A 19689-nucleotide genomic window follows, 5' to 3' on the forward strand; every position below is an offset into this window, starting at 1 on the left:
TGGCTCGTGCTTCACAATGTCATTTTGCTCATAGATAACACACACTGTTTGGTTTCTCACTTATAGTACGGTCCAGCGAACGTATGGTAGTTTTATCGGTAGGCAGCATTCGGAAGTAGAGAAGTTAGACATTTTTAGATTTCCAATGTACAAAATAGTTGTTAAAATGTAATGTCATTTGTCTGAAAATTGTACCTAGAGACACATTCCTGAGATTTACTAACTTGTAGCTAAGATTATTATTGGAACGTCTCTATTTAATAAACCAACTGATGCAGAAGGGTTTGTTTTCCGCGGGCTGAGTGGTTCAGACGGTTGAGGAGCTGGCCTTCTGATCCCAGCTCCGTCCGGTGGTATTTGAAGATGCTCAAATACGTCATCCTCGTGTCGGTAGATTTACTGGCACGTAAAAGAACTCCTGCAGTACTAAATGCCGGCACCTCGGCGTCTACGAAAACCGTAAAAAATGTACGTAGTGAGACGTAAAGCCAATAACGTTATTATTGTTTGGTTTCCATGTGTTATATAACCTACGATTAAGCAGTTATCAGATATCCCCTTTATCCTTTTTCTATAATCTATACTTTATTATTCCGTCCCATACTATGTGAACAGATCTTCAAAATATATAGGTTTTATTACTGTACCGAGCGGTACACCTCCAAGTCGCTAATTCAAACTTTGCGCCAGTTGAAGCTCCCCTACTGGAGGAAGTCTGAACTTTATCTAATGTGTTAATTTTCAAGTTTCTCAGAAGATGTCACTACTTGGAAATTTTGAAGTTTCTGAACTGGGTCGTTTTCGATGTATTTTTGTTTTACCTGTAGTAAGAAGTGTGAACTTTCTCTTCTAGAGGACACTACTGAAGAACTACAATAGTGCACCCTAGTGCGAAGTGAAAGAATTGTTTTTTGGAGAAATTTTTATTTCAAAAGTTTGTTTCTTGTTAAATTTCTTTCTGTTATTGTTTAAGTTGGCTGTATAACCCTTTCTTTCCCCTTGTTTTGAATTTAGCCAATCCCGAATTTCTTTAATTAATTTATAACCAATCAGGTGTATCTTCCCCAGAGGGGATATATTGCTTAACCCTAGCCAATAAAGTTTTTGTGGGCGGGTGTTCTCATTTCTGAAACGCCTCGAACTTTCCACGAGAGTATATAAACTCCTGATTTTCGGGTCTCTGCGCCACTTCAGTACTATCTTTCAGTGTGTAAAGTACATAGCAGGGGGCGGGAAGCGCCTCTTTCTTCGGGCAGCAGTTCAACAACAAGGTAATGGCCGTTTAAAAACTTCTTTTCTTGCTAGCTCAGCAGTTTAACTCTCGGGGCGGGTCCGAAACCTTTCACCATGTAACTTTCCTCTAAAATGTAAAGACACTTAGTTTCAATTCTATCTTTTTAAACTAAAAATTTGGGATAGAGAGTGCTTAACCCTCTTGAACTCCCACGCATATTGTTTTGAGGTGAACTTTTTTTCACAACCGATTCTTCCTTAACGTAATGTAAATTGTTTCTTTCTAAAGTCACCTCTTTAGTATGGGATTAGCCCTTGCATTAGCGGCCTAGAGCCAGTTTAGGTTTTAAACAAATGTATTAGGAGTGCTGCTTGCCTCCTCTCAAATTGGTATTTTTGAGGCCATGTAATTAACCTTTTCTCTCTTAATAGGCCTCAGTAGGTTGGGTATTTTACCCCTGTTTTCGTGTCCGTGGAAGACAACTTGAAAGTGGAGTTTGGTGTGGACTTTGATAGGCTTAAGGTTTGAGAGCGAGTGGCTCTTTCTTGAAAATTGAGGGTTGTATGCCTCGAGGAGGCTTTACTGTGTAATTTTGGAGCAAGTGCTCCTGGGCATGAATGGGGTTTTTGCCCTTCTGTGAAAACTTATTTTGGAGTAAAGTTGGGCTAATTGCCCAAGAATTGTGAGTTCGGGGCTCGAAGCCCAAATCCTGTAAATACTGTAATTGTACTTTTGTTGCCTTGCTACTCTGTACCTGCCATGCTTGTTATTTCTTAATTTTGAAAAGAAAATATAACCTTGTTAAATTTTATCTTAACTTTAATTTCGTATTTTGAGGCCCGTTCACCCCCGCACCTTCTTTCACCTCTGCAAGTCCACGAAACTCCGTAACAAGTGGTAGCAGAGCGTGGTTGAATGGGTCTCAATTTAGCCCCTTTTGACGGCTAAACATTGCTTTGATTACAACTCTAACTATTTTCTCACTTGCGGGAATTTTTGCTTTTTCCTTTTTCAAAATTGTTCTGTCATCATGCCCGGCCCTCGCAATGTTCTCCATCTTAACTATTTGCGCAAGGAGGAGTTGATCTATGAGTTAACTATTAGAAATGTGCAATCTGGAGGCACGGTTGCGGTAGACACAAATAAGCTTAGAGAGTCCCTTGATTTGCCCATTTCCATCCCCACTTTGGGAGAGAAAGAAATTGACGACTCTCTTTCCACGATCACTGACAATACTACTGAGCTAGCATCTGTAGTTAGTTTTTTGAAGAAAATGATCCTTCTCCTAATAAAATTAAGCGTGTGCAAGCCAGGCTATTTCATTTTTCAAATAGAGTTAACGATCTGTTGTCTCTAAAGTTGAATGACGTTCAGAGGAAGGAAGCCAGTATGGTTCTTGAAAATCTTTCTGAATTATCTAGTAAGGTTACCCAATTGTTAACTGGGGAAGTTCCCCCCAAAATCGATCAACCCACCACGGTGAATGTAGGTAGCGAGGAAGAGCCTCCTAAGGGAGATGTCAATAGGAAAACCGTTGCAGCTCAAACAACCTCTGCCCCATTGGACAACGAGTCTGAACGCCGTAACTCATTGAATAATGTACGTTCTGAATTAACGTCTTTGCCACTTAAACCTTTACCTACTATGTCACCTGGGTTCAGCAGCTTGCCTCATCCATTAGCAATGTTGCTCAGAGGTATCTCGAAGTTTTCTGTTAACACTACCAGTGAAGTTATTTCTTTCTTAAGGTTTTTAGTTGAATTTCAGGATCATGCCCTTGTTTATTCTCTTTCTCCATGTCAGATTTTGCAAATCATCTATCCCTATGCAATTGGTATTCTCTCAGACAAAATAGTAAGAGCCATTGCCGAGCAATCATCTATTGAAGACTTCCACGCCCACTTGCTAGCTAACTTCATCCCGGCTAGGGCAAGGTCATCCCTTATTCAGAAGTACTATTATCGTGTACAGCGCTTGGATGAAAACTTGGCAGACTTCATCCAAGATATTAAGTTTTATACTAGGGTGTTCGCTCTTCACTTTCCTGAGGATCAGATTGTACAAGCTATTGTGGAAGGTATCTCACCATCCTATAGGTCATATTTATGTTTCGCGGCGTGCCCGCAAACTTTTTCTGAACTTGAAGCATTGGCTGTCTCAGCGGAAGGAGTTAGATACGCCGATTCCTTGCGTGTAGCGAAAGAACCCCCTCCTTCTTTTGGTAATCCTCGGCCTCCACCTCGCCGACCAGTCACACCTCGTAAATGTTATGCTTGCGGGTCGCCTGACCATCTTCGGAACAAGTGCCCATCAATCAAATCTAGTAGGGTAAATAATTGGGCTGGCTCATCACAAGGCTGTTTTAAATGCGGGGCTTTCTCACACATCGCCAAGAATTGCCCAAATTCAAATAGCACCCCCTCCTGCTCAACTTCTGGTGCAACTTCCACCAATGTCAATAATACTAAGTGACTAGCGGATTCGGCTGAGTCGATTAACCCATCTTCCCGAGGCTCAGCCCCTGGTAAACAGGTCGAAAATTCAGGGAACGATCAGTCTTCAAATTCATCTTTTGAATGCCCCAAAGAATGTCTTAGGATTGCGGCGGATACCCCCACACCTGTTCCTTTTCTTAAGATTGAGTTAAATAATGAACCTGTAACAGCTCTATTAGATTCAGGCAGTGTGTGTTCGATTATTTCGGCTGAATAGTATTCAAAATTGAAATCTGTTTGTAAGCTTCCTGACTATTGTTTGTCTGCGATCCAATATGTTTCGGCTAATTCATCTCCATTAGAAATTCTAGGTTCTTTACATGTCAAAATTCGTATTTTTAAATTTACATGGAAAATCAAATTGTTTGTGGCTACGCACTTGTCTTGCCCCATTATATTGGGAGCCGACTTCATTTCTCACACTGGTCTTGTGCTCGGTCTTCAGAGTAGGTCGTGCACTTTCAAATTTGCGTCTAATTGTAAAATCCCATTATTGAAATGTAATTCTGCATCATGTTCATCTATTTCGCCTACCCAGGATGAGATGTTGTTAGACCTTAGACATCTACCTGAGGAGCAGGCTGATAGTATTCGTAAGCTGTGTCAGTCGTTTCCAGAGGTGTTCTCGGATACTCTTGGTGTTACTGACCTTATTGAATACAAAATTGAGGTCACGGATTCGATTCCTGTCCGTTTTCCGCCATATAGGCTATCTCCACCTAAAATGAAGGCTCTGAAAGAAATCATCGATCAGATGTTGAAGGATGGTATTATTAGGCCCTCTAAGTCGGCGTATTCTTCACCTATTTTTCTAGTCCCGAAACCCCAAGGGAGCTTCAGGCCTGTCATTGATTATAGGGCTCTCAATCGGAAGGTGGTGTTACAATCTGTGCCCCTTCCTGACCTTCATTCTTGCCTTTCATGGTTTCGTAAGGCCAAGTTCTTCACTATCTTGGACCTGAATCAGGCCTACAATCAAATTCCTCTAGCCGAAGAGTCTAAACATCTTACAGCGTTTGCCACGGACTGGAATTTGTATGAATACAACCGCGTGCGTTTCGGGCTCCCCACGGGAGCAGCTGTACTCACTAGACTGCTAGATAGGGTCTTCTCCGACATCAAATTTGAGTACTTGTATCACTACCTGGAAGATGTCGTCGTACTTTCGGAGACGTTTGAAGAACATCTAGATCATCTGCGAGAAGTTCTCAATCGCCTTCGTAAGGCCGGGTTAACTGTTAAGTTGTCTAAGGTTGCCTTCGCTAAGCCCTCCATGTCATTCCTAGGGCATATTGTCTCACCTGATGCTGTTGCAGTCGATCATTCTAGAACACAGGCCATCCGTGATTTTAAACCTCCCAAGGACATCAAAGGTATCGCCAGGTTCATTGGTATGGTGAATTTCTTCAGGAAGTTTATTCCTAACTTCGCTAATAGAGCGGCGCCCTTAAACCTTCTTCGTAGGAAAGGCATCAAATTCGAGTGGGGACCTTCTCAACAAGCCGCTTTTGAAGATTTTAAATTAGCTCTCTGGAATGCCCCTGTCCTTGCTATGCCTGATTTCTCAAAGAAATTCATCGTCCAAACCGACGCGTCGTTGTCGGCGGTAGCTGCAGTCCTTCTTCAAGAGACTGAACTAGGGAGGCGACCCATCGCCTATGCATCTAGGACTCTATCGGGTCAAGAAGCCAAGTATTCTATCTATGAGCTCGAAGGGTTGGCAGTCTTATTTGCCTTAGAAAAGTTCCATCTCTATCTGGAACATGTCAAATTCGACCTGGAGACAGATAATCAAGACTTAAGCTGGGTCTTAGGTAGGCCGCGTCGTACTGGTCGTATAGCCCGTTGGGCCATCCGTATTTCTGCCTTCCAATTCGATGTCAGGCATATCAGAGGTACCGAAAATGTTGTTGCTGATGGGCTCAGCCGTATGTTTTCCAACGACGTTGAGACCCATGATCCGGTCGATAGTTCATCTCCTCCCGATTCCATGCTATCTGATGTTAATGTCATCTTAACAGATGCTCCCATGCTCTTTAGGGATATCGAGAAATACCAACGTGAAGATCCGACCCTGGCTCCGATAATGGAAACCCTTTCTTCTGGGGAACATGTCGTCCCTTATGTACTGAGGAATGGTGTTTTATGTTGCCCTTAGAGGCATGATAAGATGATGAAAGTCGTTGTTCCAGCTGTTCTTGTACCTATGATCTTCAAGTACTATCATGAGACCCCATTGGGGGGGCATCTTGGAATCTTTAAAACGCGTGAAAAGATTCGTGAAAGGTTCATCTGGAAAGGTATGGACGGTGAAATCCGTGAACTAGTAAAGGCTTGTAAATCCTGTTTGCTTAGTAAACCAACCATGTCCACCAAGGTAGGCCTTTTGTCTTCTCATCAAGCGTCGCGCCCCATGGAACGCCTGTATATTGATTATGTAGGACCCTTCCCCCAGTCAAAGGGAAATGCCAACAAGTTCATCTTTGTATGTGTAGATGGTTTTTCAAGATTTTCCTGGTTATTTCCGACTAAGCTGGCTACCGCTCAGTCCACCATTACTTGTCTAAATTCTATCTTTGCTTCTTTTGGTCCGTGTCAATATATCGTGTCGGATAATGCTAAGGCTTTCACATCTAATCTTTTCCGTAAATTCTGTTTTGACCTGTCCATCTCTTATGTGACAACTTCTGCTTATTACCCTCAACCATCTCTGGCTGAACGGGTTAATCGTAATCTCAGGTCCGCGTTTATTGCCTATCATCATGAAGATCATTGTAGGTGGGACACGTCCCTGCACTGGTTAGCTTTTGCTTTGAATTCGGCGGCTCATGAATCACATAAATTTACTCCAGCGTCTTTGATGTTCAAGTTTGTTCCCAACACGCCGCTCTCTAACCTCTGGTCTCTGAGTGACATTCTACCTGAGACAATAGACCCGGACAACATTAAAGACCTTTGGAAGAAGGCTAAAGCCAATCTTCAAGTGTCTCATGAAAAGGTTAGGGAAAGATATGATCGTGGACGGAGACCCACCAATTTGAAGGTAGGCGACCAAGTGATGGTCAAGAATTTTGTTCCCGCGGGCAAGCTTGCCCCCAGATTTCATGGGCCGTGTGTCATTCTCGATTTCCTTACTCCCGTTACCTTATTGTTAAGCAATCCAGCCACCGAGAGGATATCTAGGGTTCACCTGTCACAGGTGAAACCTGTATAATTTCTGTGTTAACTTGCTTCATATAATTTTAAAAGAAATAGGAAGGTTATATTTTTTTTGAGTGGTTTCACTTTTAAGGCCTTCTGCCCTTGGGAGCTGTTTCCTTTATGTGTAATTATTTTTTGTAAACCTCCCCCGATTAGTTAAACTGCCATCCTGTCGTTGCCACGGCCATTACCACGCTCCCGTCTCCTGCTCCACTATACACAGTGGCTTATAAATGCCATGAATATCTGTACGCCGCTGGCCCCTCAACCTCTCCACAAAGCCTGTGCCCTCAAAATTATGATGGTCCAACAAAATTCTGCCGCCTAGCTTTATGTTTCAGTGCCCCCGCAGCCGCGCGGCGCCGTGCCGCGACTGGGATAGAGGAAGGGCCCCCTCTACTCCAGCGAGGTCGACATGTGCACGGCGAGCCGGAGCCCTCCTCCCGGCCAAGGCTGATGTGCAGCGCACAACCTGCTATTTGCCCGCAGCCTGTATATGTTCGCCGCGGGCGCGGCGTGCTTCAACACCACTACTCCTCTCATAGTGCGGGCGAGCGATATCTCAGGGTACTTGAGGGGTCCGAGCGGCCTCCCCTGAACTCAAGCAGCGGCGGCTGGTCTGGCCGTCAAATTCATCAACGTTTAAAGTACATATTCATCTACATGGACATTCCAGTTCAACATTACTACCTTTTCTTGGATTTTACTGCAATACCTGGTGGTCTTAGAAAATTTTTCCTCAACTTTAAAAACTAATTTTCCTTCTGAATTCAACTTCTACAAACATAAAGACATTACTTCAACAGTTACTACAAGAATTTTGAAACTGGATCAAACCCAAATTTAGAAAATTTTTATAAATGCATCTGCAATTAATCTCCATATCAACATCATAGCTTGGACCTTATGTTGAAATAAAAGTTTATGTTCTTCTGTGTTACCCATTGGAGGGACTTTTTTTTGGGGGGGGAGGTCTGTACCGGGCGGTACACCTCCAAGTCGCTAATTCAAACTTTGCGCCAGTTGAAGCTCCCCTACTGGAGGAAGTCTGAACTTTATCTAATGTGTTAATTTTCAAGTTTCTCAGAAGATGTCACTACTTGGAAATTTTGAAGTTTCTGAACTGGGTCTTTTTCGATGTATTTTTGTTTTACCTGTAGTAAGAAGTGTGAACTTTCTCTTCTAGAGGACACTACTGAAGAACTACAATAGTGCACCCTAGTGCGAAGTGAAAGAATTGTTTTTTGGAGAAATTTTTATTTCAAAAGTTTGTTTCTTGTTAAATTTCTTTCTGTTATTGTTTAAGTTGGCTGTATAACCCTTTCTTTCCCCTTGTTTTGAATTTAGCCAATCCCGAATTTCTTTAATTAATTTATAACCAATCAGGTGTATCTTCCCCAGAGGGGATATATTGCTTAACCCTAGCCAATAAAGTTTTTGTGGGCGGGTGTTCTCATTTCTGAAACGCCTCGAACTTTCCACGAGAGTATATAAACTGCTGATTTTCGGGTCTCTGCGCCACTTCAGTACTATCTTTCAGTATGTAAAGTACATAGCAGGGGGCGGGAAGCGCCTCTTTCTTCGGGCAGCAGTTCAACAACAAGGTAATGGCCGTTTAAGAACTTCTTTTCTTGCTAGCTCAGCAGTTTAACTCTCGGGGCGGGTCCGAAACCTTTCACCATGTAACTTTCCTCTAAAATGTAAAGACACTTAGTTTCAATTCTATCTTTTTAAACTAAAAATTTGGGATAGAGAGTGCTTAACCCTCTTGAACTCCCACGCATATTGTTTTGAGGTGAACTTATTTTTCACAAACGATTCTTCCTTAACGTAATGTAAATTGTTTGTTTCTAAAGTCACCTCTTTAGTATGGGATTAGCCCTTGCATTAGCGGCCTAGAGCCAGTTTAGGTTTTAAACAAATGTATTAGGAGTGCTGCTTGCCTCCTCTCAAATTGGTATTTTTAAGGCCATGTAATTAACCTTTTCTCTCTTAATAGGTCGCAGTAGGTTGGGTATTTTACCCCTGTTTTTGTGTCCGTGTAGGACAACTTGAAAGTGGAGTTTGGTGTGGACTTTGATAGGCTTAAGGTTTGAGAGCGAGTGGCTCTTTCTTGAAAATTGAGGGTTGTATGCCTCGAGGAGGCTTTACTGTGTAATTTTGGAGCAAGTGCTCCTGGGCATGAATGGGGTTTTTGCCCCTCTGTGAAAACTTATTTTGGAGTAAAGTTGGGCTAATTGCCCAAGAATTGTGAGTTCGGGGCTCGAAGCCCAAATCCTGTAAATACTGTAATTGTACTTTTGTTGCCTTGCTACTCTGTACCTGCCATGCTTGTTATTTCTTAATTTTGAAAAGAAAATATAACCTTGTTAAATTTTATCTTAACTTTAATTTCGTATTTTGAGGCCCGTTCACCCCCGCACCTTCTTTCACCTCTGCAAGTCCACGAAACTCGGTAACAATTACAAAGGAGATTACACACCGAAAGCAAAAACACTTGCTCCTACCAAAGAGATCCAAGGAGTACAATTAAAGTTCTGAGGTACACGCTGGTGCTGCCACATCCTCCCACCTAATTTTCTGAAATGAAAATTACTAAACATAATGACAAGGTATCTTAGTTCTCTCCAAGTCTAAACGATGCGGCGCTTTCACCAGTCTTCCAGATCGAGTACCTGAGGGTCAATACTAAAACCTGGCGGTATCTGAACGACATTCGATGACTCAGTTTGGTCACAAGAATCAGAAATAGAAGCCGTAAGAGGGTCCAACACCTTTCCACTATCCTGGTTAGACTGGCCTTCGATATCCAAAGGAAACACACGTTGTAGCGGGCGAGTCATTGTTCCCTTTTCCGTTCTCAACCGAATAACTCGTATATTACCATCACGTCCCTGAATTATATTTTCTTCTCGTGCAAGTGGCCATTAGATTCTTTTGGTATCATCTGAACCAATTAACACGATTTCTCCTACTGAGCGCAGACGAGTCTTTTTGCAGTGAAGCCACTTCAGTGAGCCTAAGTATTCTGAACGGAATCGAGCCCTCAGCTGCTCCCTGAGTTTGTGTCGATAACGTAAACGACGCTCCACATGGTTCTTTTCAATTTCGTCGATATCTCCTGTTCCACTATTTCGAATATCTTTGAGGAACATCTCCGGTGTCAAGGCAACAGGATCTTGATTGGTTTCCGATGAAACTGCGATTGGTCTTGAATTGACAATGCTTTCACATTCACAGAGAACGGTATACAACTCATCCAGGTTCAATGATGCTCTCCCCATGATTCGTCGAAAAACCCGCTTAATATTTTGAACCATCCTCTCATAGAATCCTCCCCACCATGAGGCAGTCGGTGGGTTGAATTTCCATTGAATCCTTTCAACTGAACAGTACAACTTTACTCTATCCCAATCAAGAGCTGAAAAAGTATTCTCAGACGTGACAATCTCTAAATGTATCGTCCTGTAGACTCCACACGTGAACAGGGCTACCCATGCTTTTTGGCCGCCTTTCAGAATGAGAGGACCGGCGTAATCTATCCCACACATCTCAAACACTTCGGCGTCATTTACTCTGGATGCAGGGAGCGGTGCAGAATCAGCGTCGAAATTCTTACAAGCATGGCGACGACAGACAACGCGCTTTCTCACTTCTTGACGTTGCCTGATGTCCTTTCAGTATCCACACATTTTCTCTTAAAATTGACCACAGAGTAAGAGCACCAACATGCTTTTCCTTTATGTGGTGATGGAGAATGAAACGCTTCACAATCAGGTGGTCACGAGAAATCATGACAGGAGTGGCAAATGAGCAGGCATCATCCCTTTCCGTCAACCGCGTCTTTACACGTATCAGACCTGCTTCATATTTGAAGGGAGAAAGGTTGCAGATCCTGTGGTCATCTATTGAATGAAAAGTTTCTTCTTGTACAAGTCTCCAAACAGTACTCTCAGCGAATATAATTTCTTCTGCTGACGATGGTCCATGCCTATTCTCATTCCGACAAAGGGCATTATGCTTGAACCGAAAAATCCAGGTCACCATACGAACAATTTGTTCATATTTGCTGAAGTAGCGATACAACCAGTCGTGGTCCTTGTGCGCAACGAGGAGTACAGTAGTTTTCTTAAGCCTTTCACTGACCACTTCTTCCTCATTGTATGTACAAGAAGACAGAGGCTAAGAATCGTGATGTTGTCTCAACCATGGGGGCCCATACCACCAATGTGAAGCGACGAGATGCTCAATTGTGAATCCTCTAGAAGGGATGTCAGCGGGATTCAAAGGTCCAGGAATGTGCTTCCACTCAACCCCCTGAGTTAATTTTCGTATCTCCTTGACACGATTCCTGACAAAGACTGGCCACTCTTCTTCTCTTCGTATCCAGGCAAGCACCGTGCTCGAATCACTTCATGCAAGAATGGGTTTGGTGGTCCAACCAATGGCATCTCGAACAGAATTCAGCAATCTCGCCGCGATGGTAGCTGCCATCAACTCTAATCGTGGCATCGTAAGCTTCAAAGATGGCGCAACCCTCGACTTAGACAGCACCAAATTGACCTTGATATCTCTCTCTTCAGTTTCACTGCGCATAAATGCGCACGCAGCATACGCCTTGTAACTTGCGTCAACGAAAAGGTGCAGTGACCGATTATGAGACATCCAAATATTTCGAGGGATGGTTATTTCTTTGAGCAGAGGAACTTGTTGAAGCCAACCTTTAAAAATATTTTGTTTTCATCATATATAGGGTCGTCCCAGTCTAATTTCTTCTCCCATACCTTCAAACTCAAAGTTGCAGGTCCACTAAAACCAATTGGGTCGAATATTCTCTGTGTCGTGGAGATAACGTTCCTCTTTGTAAGACAGCCCATATGAGTAGCTTTCTCCCACCAACTGATGTTTAGACTGAGCTTGTCACTCTTACGATCCCATTTCAGTCCTAGCATAGGAGCCGACTCTTCAGAAGAGTCACCTGAGAACTTCCACCCTCTGAGATTAAATCCTGCCTTAGCCATAACACATGTAGCAAGAGTCTGCAGATACTCCGCATCTGAAGGACTGTCTACACTCATAGGTAAATTATCGACATAGAACCCGGTCTTCAACTTGTTCAACATTGCACTATCTTCTACAGGATAACTCTCAACACATTTACTGAGATGGTGATCGAGAACTGCGGCTAAGAGGAAAGGGCTACAGGTCATCCCCAAAACCACGCGGGAGTGTCTCAATGTCATTAACCTGCCGTTACGGTCCCACCACAGGAACTTGAGATAGTCTCTATCATCAGGATGAATCGCAATCTGTAGAAAGGCTTTCTCTATGTCCGCTGAGACACCCACGGTTTTCTCTCGAAATCGCATCAAAATGTCGGGTAACATTTCTATAAGATTCGGTCCTTGTTCCAAGCATTCATTAAGAGAAGGAAAACCAGCAATTTTTGCAGAGGCGTCAAAGACCTTTGTGGTATTGCTAGTCTGTTTTACCACTGGACGATGGGGCAAGTAGTGTCTCTTACCATTCTCCTTCGCCTTTTCTATGATGTTAAGCTTCAACCATTCACGAAATATTGAATCGTAATGATCAAATAAATTGCTGGAACGGCGCATCTTTCTTGTTGTTCTCACCAGTCGACCCTCTGCCACTTCAAGATTGGAGGGCAATTCTGAAACAAGGGACCACGGAAGTCGAACCTGGTATCGACCGTCCACATATTCAACAGTACTCTTAAAATGTTCCAAAACAGTTAATCGCTTAACTTTTCGATCCTGCTTCTCAGCCGGGTCACAGATACCAATGGCCTCAAGTTTCCACAGATCAGCAATGTCCCCGTCAGCTATAGTTGTCATAGTGTAGGTCGTGGCAAGATTGGTACAGCAGCTGGCAATGGGTGTCTTCTTCTCACTGCCCATTAGAGTCCAGCCAAATAAAGTTTCCACAGCCACAACACCAGAAAAAAGTATTACTCTGTTCCCTGGCCAGATCTTGCCTGCTATATCAGCTCCTATCAGTATATCTATGGGCCCGGGCATGTCTTCAATGAGCTTGAAACCTAATTGTTGAAGCTCTTCCTCCATTTCCGTGCTGAGCCTGGCCAACGGAATAAACGAAGCGATGTTGGCTTGGTCCAGTACTGAAAACCTGCAGGCGAAGTCTCTATCTAACACTCGTAGATGAGCTTTATAACATCGGTGCCTCACCAATCCGAGGTTACAGCCTCCAAACAGAGAATGAATCAGACTTTTTCACCAATGACATTATACTTCATTTCTCTCGCCAAGCTACTTATGATATATGAGTGTTGTGATCCATTGTCTATTAAAACACGAACCCTTCGCTGCATATCACCATTGTACAGAATAGCAGCGAAGGACTGCAAGAACACTTCATTTGAGACACCAGCAAGGAGATCCAATTCCGAAGAAGGACGTGCCACAACGTTTCCCTTTCCTACCTCTGAACTGGCCGTGACTTTGCTACACATCACTAGAATATGTCGCCCTCAACAAGAACTACATCTCGCCCGACATCGATTTGCAAGATGTCCCTTCTTGGTGCAGGGGAAACAACAACCAGCTTGAGCCAGAAGCTTCCTTTTCTCATCAATAGACATGGTCACGGCCTTCTGGCAGTCAGTGGTACTGTGTTTGCCTTCACAAAATAGGCACTGATTCGTAAGACTGAGATGGGCTAAGTCAGCTGCGGTAGCACATAGCTGAGTCTCACAAGAAGAATAATTTCCTGTATCCATCGGTTGCGAGTTAGAAGTACCGAAACGAGTATTAGCAAGGGCCACACGCTTTTCCGTCTGTACTTCTCTCTTGACAAAACTAATTAAATTATCCATCTCTTCCTCTAAGGTCCTATCACAATCTCCATTGGTACGCTCCCACTGCTTCAACGGTTCTAGTGGCAAACATGACTCGACTAACGGGAAGAGAATGGCAGCATAATTATCGGATTTTATCTTCAACGATTCTAATGCACGTAGTTTCCAATCTGTCATAAAGTACTGACAGTTTCATGTTCCTATGATCAGTAACTAGTTTTAACAATTCCCTAATGTAATGTTGTACCAAGATTTCCTCTCCTTCAGTGATTGAATAGCTTTGTTCTCGCCTGAAGGCGGAAAACTTTCTACAATAGACCTGGCCCTAGATTTAGGTACTGTAGCCTGCAACAGGTATTGGAATTTTTCCTCGTTACTAACTTCCGGGTCGCTATCAACATGGGAAAACTGTGCCCAGAATCCAATCCACAGGGAGATCTCGCCACCGTATCTAGCCAATTCTAACTTCGGTAACCTAAGCCGATGTCTTCCCGAATCACATGACTCGGAAACAGATCGTGCCACATTTACTTGGGACTTCTTCAGTTCACCAACCTTGCTTTTCACTTCTCTTTATACTCATCAACTGTCTCAAACTCTTGTAAGATTCCCTCGTCGGTACACTCACTTAAATAAAGTAAATCCTGTATATCATTATCGAGAGCCACACTATCGTCATACCTGACCTCAAGTACAGAAAACTTAGAGACAACTTCGTCTACAGCGACTTTCTTACTAATCATTTCTATGACGGCGTTATAGTGCTTCGTGAATACTGACCTTAAAATTCCACGCTTCTTCACGGCCGATTTCCAAATGTCTTTTTTATCCACAGTCGTCATCGCGATGGCCGCAAAAGAAAAAACTACTCCGAAAGAATAGACGATAGTCAATAACAACCGAACCTGATAGCACAAACAAGGTACAGTGAAACATCAACTCCAATACAACAGGCGTGTCCTGTCACGGTCGCCAAAATGTTATATATCCTACGATTAAGCAGTTATCAGATATCCCCTTTATCCTTTTTCTATAATCTATACTTTATTATTCCGTCCCACACTATGTGAACAGATCTTCAAAATATACAGGTTTTATTACAAAGGAGATCACACACCGAAAACAAAAACACTCGTTCCTACCAAAGAGACCCAAAGAGTACAATTAATGTTCTGAGATACACGCTGGTGCTGCCACATCATAGATTAGTAGAGAAAAAATATTTCTTTACGTTCGCAGCTTTGTCAAAACAAGTAAGACTGTCTAGAAGGGATCACTTGGCTAGCAATAATGTGCTCCATTGTACAAGTGTTCATGGCGTGCTTCCGTGCTGGTTGGAAATGTGTTATGTTGCATGTGGGTGAAGATGTGCGTTAAGACGAACAAAAAATCCCAGCCCTGAGCTAGAGGAATTATCCAAACATGATTAACATTTCCACCCGGCCGGGAATCGAACCCGGGACCCTTTGATCAGAAGGCCAGCACGCTGACCATTGATACAAGGAGCGCCGGGCTGAGTGGCTCAGACGTTTAAGGCGCTGGCCTTCTAACCCCAACTTGGTAGGTTCGATCCTGGCTCAGTCCGGTGGTATTTGAAGGTGCTCAAATACGACAGCCTCGTGTCGGTAGATTTATTTGCACGTAAAGGAACTCCTCCGGGACTAAATTCCGGCACCTCGGCGTCTCCGAAGACCGTAAAAGTAGTTAGTGGGACGTAGAGCAAATAGCATTATTATATTATTGTTATTATTATTATTATTGATACAAGGAGCCGAAGATTCGACACCATGTGTGTTTTTGCTTAGTGATCTATCTCGTTTCGAAGCTCAGCATTTCAGATGCAAGCGTAGAATCATTTGAAGATATAAGAAATACTACAGTCACAATTCAAAAAACATGAGAGGATGGTTGCCTAGTTGTACTTCCTCTTTAAAACAATAATTACCACTACCACCACCATCAAAAAACATGAATGTATCTTATTTTATCGCCAAACCGATCCTTTGTTCTCTTCAAAAATGGCTCCAGGCAGAAGGAAATGTTATTCAGACGATGATAATAATTTAACTCTCGTACAGCGAAGTGACTGATTGAGGGATTGATTGCGTATGGCCTCTGGAGTAGCATGGTGCAGGTTTTTCTATTTGACGCCCATGGACAGCCGCGGGGCTGGGTGTGTTGTTATGATAACGAGGTGGGGAGAGGGTGAAACTCGGTATCGACACATAGGCTACTCCTGTCTAATAATACCAAGGGTCTGTCCCCATCTGATGGATGAACCACCAATAACAATGTTATATCCCCTATCTCCATATGAACATTGCAGAGAGCTTTGGAATTGAATGCAATCTTTTAGCATGCAATCTAGTGATTAGGAAATATATACCACCATCTCTCCTACCCTGCCAGCAAACCTTCTGATGGCGATTTCGCCGCCAACGGGGCTCGAACCAGCTAACCACGGTGTCAGGCTGTAAAGACTTAAAGACCTTGGCTAGTTAACTTATACGATATGTCAGAAACACCTCTACAAATGTAGGAATTCTAGGTGCAGAAGTTTCAGAGATATTGGAACAAAGAAATTTTTTTTTTTGCTAGTTGCTTTACGTCGCACCGACTCAGATAGGTCTTATGGCGACGATGGGACAGGAAAGGGCTAGGAGTGGGAAGGAATCGGCCGTGGCCTTAATTAAGGTACAGCCCCAGCATTTGCTTGGTGTGAAAATGGGAAACCACGGAAAACCATTTTCAGGGCTGCCGATTGTGGGGTTCGAACCTACTATCTCCCGAATACTGGATACTGGCCGCAATTAAGCGACTGCAGCTATCGAGCTCGGTGAACAAAGAAATATTAACGAGATGAGACATTGCAACTCCCCTTAATATTGTTATAGGCTACCAGATTTTCATTTGCTAAAGTTTCCGTCAAATTGATAGGGAAACAAGAGCAATCTGGACGATGGCTCTCATGCATTTAACATTCCTATAAAGTAATTTACCTGAAGCTGAATATGCGGCAAGTGAAGTAGCGAGACCTCAGACACTCCAACTCGCACTCCACCACTGTCTGTGCGTTAATGGAGTCTCGTACGACTGAACGGTCCAGGCGCTGACCACTGCGTACTCGCCGGAAGCATTCTGAAAATGAAATCGACCATCTTTATTTTCTACAAAATCTTCAATGGGTAACGACAGGGACTCTTTAGTAGGTCTATAGGGCAATTTTAATTCGCTTATTTGATGACCTGGTGGACGGGGGAACTGTGCTGGTTGATAAACATTCCCTCACGGCAATGCGTGAAACATGAGTCCCAATAAGATATTGTTATGCACTCATCCATGTTACGCAACTAGACTCTGGAATTGGTTGCCTTCATCTTTCACACATTTTTGGCATATGCTTATGAAATTATACAGACGTGAAAGTTATATATTATTCAGTATGTAATAATTCCTTCAAGAATTTTGGGGGACTGAAATATTATATATTCGGAGATATAAAGAGTGTTTCCAGTTAAGATAGTAAAGAGGTGTTGGTTTTTAAATAAATTCCCAATTAATTTAGTGTCAGTAAATAAAGAATTTGAGATACTAATCGTATTACCGGTACGTCATTTAACCAATCTGACTATATCCTAGTATCGTACCTAAGTCCTCAGCCTGTCCATTTCTTAGGATAAGACAAAGTACGAAACCTTTCAAACGTTGCCTGAGCGATCTCCATAGCAACTTTCTTTACCATATATAGAGTTAGTTACCGGCTCTTGGACTTAATTTTTCATATGACTTCCACTGATTCCCTTATTTTCCCACTGCATTGGAAAAAAATATAGAAAAAAAATGCCATGAGCTATTTTCGTGTAAAACTAACCGTAAGAGATACATCAAGTTTTATGCTTCATGTCCCTCCTGAAGCACCCCTCATGGAGAAAATGTTTGGACAACTTCTAGCTGAGATCCTGCTCGACGTTATTCTAAACTGAAATACCAAGTTTCATTAAAATACACCCCTCCATAATGTGAATTTGACAGAGGTCATTACAATGGCATCACTATTCTTGTCAGAATGCAATATCAAGAGACTGGAATGTCACGGTTAAAAGCAATGCTATCATATCAAATCCTTGCTCAAGTGAAAACTGGCACGGTTTCTCACTTCTCACCTTTCACGAACAGCAATACGCTGAGCGAAGTTCCAGAGCTGGAGTGACCTGGGTACAGAACACTGCTCTGTCGTTTTCCCCTCATTCCTATCAGTACCTCAGAGCAGGGCTCGAATAGCTGGAATGCTGATGAACCAGGATGTCACGTATCAGTAGTTATCAGAACATGTATGGACCAGGGGAATCTATCCGAGGTGAGTGGCAGCAGAAGAACAATAGTCGGTGTAATGCTACCGTTAGTCAGTTTTATGGAATCTCGATACTGTAAGCCGCCACATTTAGTTTTCGTCCGACTCTGTGATATTAGGCCATCTAAAGTCCTTCTTCCTTTCATGACTCCCTCTTGGCTTAGTCTTTAAGCGATTCCTTTATGATTTCTTCTCATTTTGATAATCATCTTTACAAATTTCCTTATCGATATGGACTATGGGCTAATGAACACGTAGTTTTCACTTTAAGACATTCACGACAAAAATCACGACCATGGCCAGTTAACGGCTGAAAATATTTCCTTGTTAGCGATGTTCGGCGTTGATATGGACTAAGCAACTAAAATCTGAATACATGAATTATGCTATCACAATCGGTACGATAAAACTGTGGAAGGCATGAATGATATATAACTTTTCTTTTATAGTATTCATGGATAGGGCCACTAATAACATAGGTATTTGAGAACTAATTTGTAGGCATTGCCCTAAACTACCATTTCACCTAACGCGATTAAACATATTTACAGCATAGACTGTAGTGCTTTATTCTCCAACTATACACACCGATTTTCTTTAAATTCTGTTCACCCATTTTCTCGTGGTTCGGCGTTGAAATAGACTAAGGAACCAACGTATAAATTCATGAATATCTCTGTTATCATAATCGGCACGGAAAATCTGTATAAGACATAAATGTCCGAAAATTGTATTCTGTATAACATTTGTTATGTAGTATTTATTGATAGGACGACTAATAACTTGGATTTTTGAGAATACAATTTTAGGCCTTCCACTAAACCACAATTTCACTCAGCGTGAATACATCAGTCCGCCTCTGTGGTGTAGTGGTTAATGTGATTAGCTGCTACCCCCGGAGACCCGGATTCGATTCCCCGCTCTGCCACAAAATTTTAAAAGTGGTACGAGGGCTGAAACGGGGTCCACTCAGCCTCGGGAGGTCAACTGAGTAGAGGTGGGTTTGATTCCCACCTCAGCCATCCTGGAAGTGGTTTTCCGTGGATTCCCACTTCTCCTCCAGGCAAATGTCGGGATGGTACCTAACTTAAGGCTACGGCCGCTTCCTTCCCTCTTCCTTGTCGATCCCTTCCAATCTTCCGATCCCCCACCAAGGCCCCTGTTCAGCATAGACGGGTGAGGCCACCTGGGCGATGTACTTGTCCTCCTTTCCAGTTGTATCCCCCGACTCAATGTCACACACTTCAGGACACTGCCTTTGAGGTGGTAGAGGTGGGATCCCTCTCTGAGTCCGAGGGTAAACGGATTAAGAAAGAAAGAAGACAGAAAGTGAATAATCAAAATGTCTAGAGTTCGGATGTCACTACATGTCAGGGAAAATGTTTGTACTTACTGTTAGATGTTATTCATACTATTGATCTTCCATTGTTTATTTTCATTCTCTGAAGTTACCCAAACGGCAATTTATTTCATCCGCCCCTCTAGAGGCGTGATATCAAGCTAATTCACCTATCAGACTATCTGATATGAATTTCACTTAAACCAATCAAAAGAGCTTTCACTAAAACGTCTA

The 19689-nt window shown here is 42.8% G+C and overlaps 1 protein-coding gene across 1 annotated transcript in view; it reads right to left on the reverse strand.

Annotated features, from left to right (window-relative positions):
• LOC136874423 (uncharacterized) overlaps positions 1-19689 on the reverse strand; it is a 463178-nt gene that overhangs the window by 129430 nt on the left and 314059 nt on the right. The window contains exon 7 of the mRNA XM_067148056.2: positions 16765-16903. Within this exon, the coding sequence (XP_067004157.2) occupies positions 16765-16903 (139 nt within the window). The remainder of the gene's footprint in view (positions 1-16764; positions 16904-19689) is intronic.

This window comes from Anabrus simplex, chromosome 5, assembly GCF_040414725.1.
Source record: "Anabrus simplex isolate iqAnaSimp1 chromosome 5, ASM4041472v1, whole genome shotgun sequence".
Classification (NCBI taxonomy): domain Eukaryota; kingdom Metazoa; phylum Arthropoda; class Insecta; order Orthoptera; family Tettigoniidae; genus Anabrus; species Anabrus simplex.